The 2,643-nt window shown below is 39.8% G+C and overlaps 1 protein-coding gene across 1 annotated transcript; it reads left to right on the forward strand.

The window, feature by feature from the left end:
* The first annotated feature begins 832 nt into the window (after positions 1 to 832).
* Positions 833 to 1,185, forward strand: LOC121486318 (apolipoprotein C-I-like). Its single transcript, XM_041747191.1, is given in 2 exon segments — positions 833 to 971; positions 974 to 1,185. Coding segments are annotated over 2 exon segments (351 nt in total).
* The last annotated feature ends 1,458 nt before the right edge of the window (positions 1,186 to 2,643 follow it).

Raw genomic sequence — 2,643 nt, forward strand, 5'->3', positions numbered from 1 at the left:
GCCATAAAAATGAACAAAATCTTGTCATTTATGACAACATAGATGACCTAGAGAGTTTTATGCTAAGTGAAATAAGATAAAGAAAATGCCATATGATTTCATTTATATGTGGAATGCATGAAAACAAAACAAATGAACAAACCTAAATTTAGAACAGACTCATAAAAACAAAGAACTAACTGGTGGTTGCCAGAGGGGAGGGCAGAGGAAGAGATGGGTAAAATAGGAAAAAGGGATTAAGGGTTACAAACTTTTGGTTGTAAAATAAGTCACAAGGATAAAAAGTACAGCATAAAGAATATAGTCAATAATATTGTAATAAGGTTATATGGCGACAGATGGTAACTATACATACCGTGGCAAGCATCAGGTAACATATAGATTTGTCAAATCACTATGTTGTATACCTGAAACTAATGTAAAAGATACCTGGGTGGCTCGGTTGGTTGACCATCTGACTTTGGTTCTGGTTGTGATCTCGGGGTCCTGGGATTGAGACCATGTCCCCTCATACTCAGCAGGGGAGTCTGTTTATCTCCCCCCACCCCCGCTTGTCCTCTCACTCTCTTGCAAATAAAGTCTTTTTAAAAAAGATATGATTAAGACAGTTGAGAAAATGTGAACATCATCTGGATATTTGACAATATCAATTTGCAAACATTTTATACATAACTATAGTAGTATAATTATTTTGGGGAGTCCTTTATCTTTTGAAGATACATGAGAAATGTTTACAGATAAAATGCTACAATGCCTGCAATTTACATTAAAGTAATCCAGTGTAACCCCGTGCTGTCCTGAGACTGAACCAGATTCTCCCTTGGACCTAACCATGAGGCTCATCCTGTTGCTCCCGGTTGTGGCGGTGGTTCTGTGGATGGTTTTGGAAGGCCCAGCCTTGGCCCAGGTGGCCTCACAAATAACCAGAACTTTGGAGTGCATCCCAGATAAGCTGAAGGAGTTTGGTAACACCTGGAGGACAAGGCATGGGAGGCCATTGAGAGCATCAAGCTGAGTGACATTTCTGCGAAGATCAGGAACTGGTTTATGGAGACTTACAATAAAGTGAAAGAATGGCTTAAAACTAACTACTTTCTCTTGAGTACCAGAAGAGCTGCCCCCTCCTCTGTGGCTGTGCCCCAGGAGGAGGCTCCAAAATTTCCTATACCCTGGCTCCTGTGCTGAGAACTTAATAATGCCCCCATGTTCACCTCCATCCCCTAATAAAAATCACATAGAAGGGGGAAAAAAAGTAATCCAGCATGAGGGTGGAGTGTCAATGGGAATATTGACAAAACAAGATTGATTGGATGATGAATATATAGGATTTTATTTTGCTATTTTCCTTACTTTAAGTAAAAGAAAAAAATCCTTAATAAAATTTTTAAAATCCTCTACCCTTGGAAAAAAATTAAATAAGGATCCTCATAAAAGTATAGGGAGGTTGAATATTTTGGGGGAAACCACAAATACTTTATATATTAATGCTTTACATATTTATAATTGTTTCTTGTTTAACATTATTTACTATGTTTATTTTCACAGTGTTGAATAAGAAATGAATTCATAGAGGTGAAAACTAGGAAGAGTTGCAGAGGGATAAAGTGATAAGTCTCACTGCCATTGCTGGCCTTTGTCACTTAATTTTCTATCCCCAGAGCCCCCTCCCGCCTTGCCCTTCCTGGGATCAATGCTGTCCTTTTCTCATACACACCATTTGTAATGGCTGCAAAACATTGCATTATGTAGACATACTGCAATTTGTTGGACAATTTTCTTATTGTTGAACATTGAAGCAGTTCTCATTTATTTACGAAGCTTCCCATGCTTTAGATCTTACATTATTGATTATTCCTCATTATTGACCAAATGTTTGCGTTCCTCCAAAAGTCATATATTGAAATCCTAACCCCTAAAGTGATGGCACAAGGAAGTGGGGTCTTTGGGAGGTGATTAAGTCATATGGATGAAGCTTTGTAAATGGGTTTAGTGTCCTTAAGAAAGAAGCTTCACAGAGCTCTCTCGCTCTTTCTGCTGTGTGAGGGTACAAGGAAACAGCAGTTTGCAACCTGGAAGAAGGCATCATCAGAATCCCACCATGCTGGTACCCTGATTTGACCTTCCTGTCTCCTGAACTGAGAAACAAATGTTTGTTGTTTAAATCACCCACTCTCTGAGATTTTTGTTATAGCAGCCTGAATGGACTAAGACTTTCCTTTATTTTCTGGATTATTCTATTAGTTTCAAGCAGAGCATTTAAAAACATCTTCAGGGACACCGGGGTGGCTCAGCGGTTTAGTGCCCATCTTCGACCCAGGGCATGGTCCTGGAGACCCGGAATCAAGTCCCACGTCGGGCTCCCTGCATGGAGCCTGCTTCTCCCTCTGCCTGTGTCTGTGCCTCTCTCTCTGTGTCTCTCATGAATAAATAAATAAAATCTTTAAATATATATATATTTATTTTTAATTAAAAAATTTTAAAGAGTTTATTTATTAAAGAGAGACAGAGAACACGAGCAGGAGGAGGGGCAGAGGGAGAGCAAGAGGGAGACAAGCAGACTCTGCTGAGCCCAATGCAGGGCTCGATTCCAGGACCCTGAGATCATGACCTGAGCCAAAGGCAGATGCTTAACTAACTGAGTCA

The sequence above is a fragment of the Vulpes lagopus genome, chromosome 1, assembly GCF_018345385.1.
Source record: "Vulpes lagopus strain Blue_001 chromosome 1, ASM1834538v1, whole genome shotgun sequence".
Lineage (NCBI taxonomy): Eukaryota > Metazoa > Chordata > Mammalia > Carnivora > Canidae > Vulpes > Vulpes lagopus.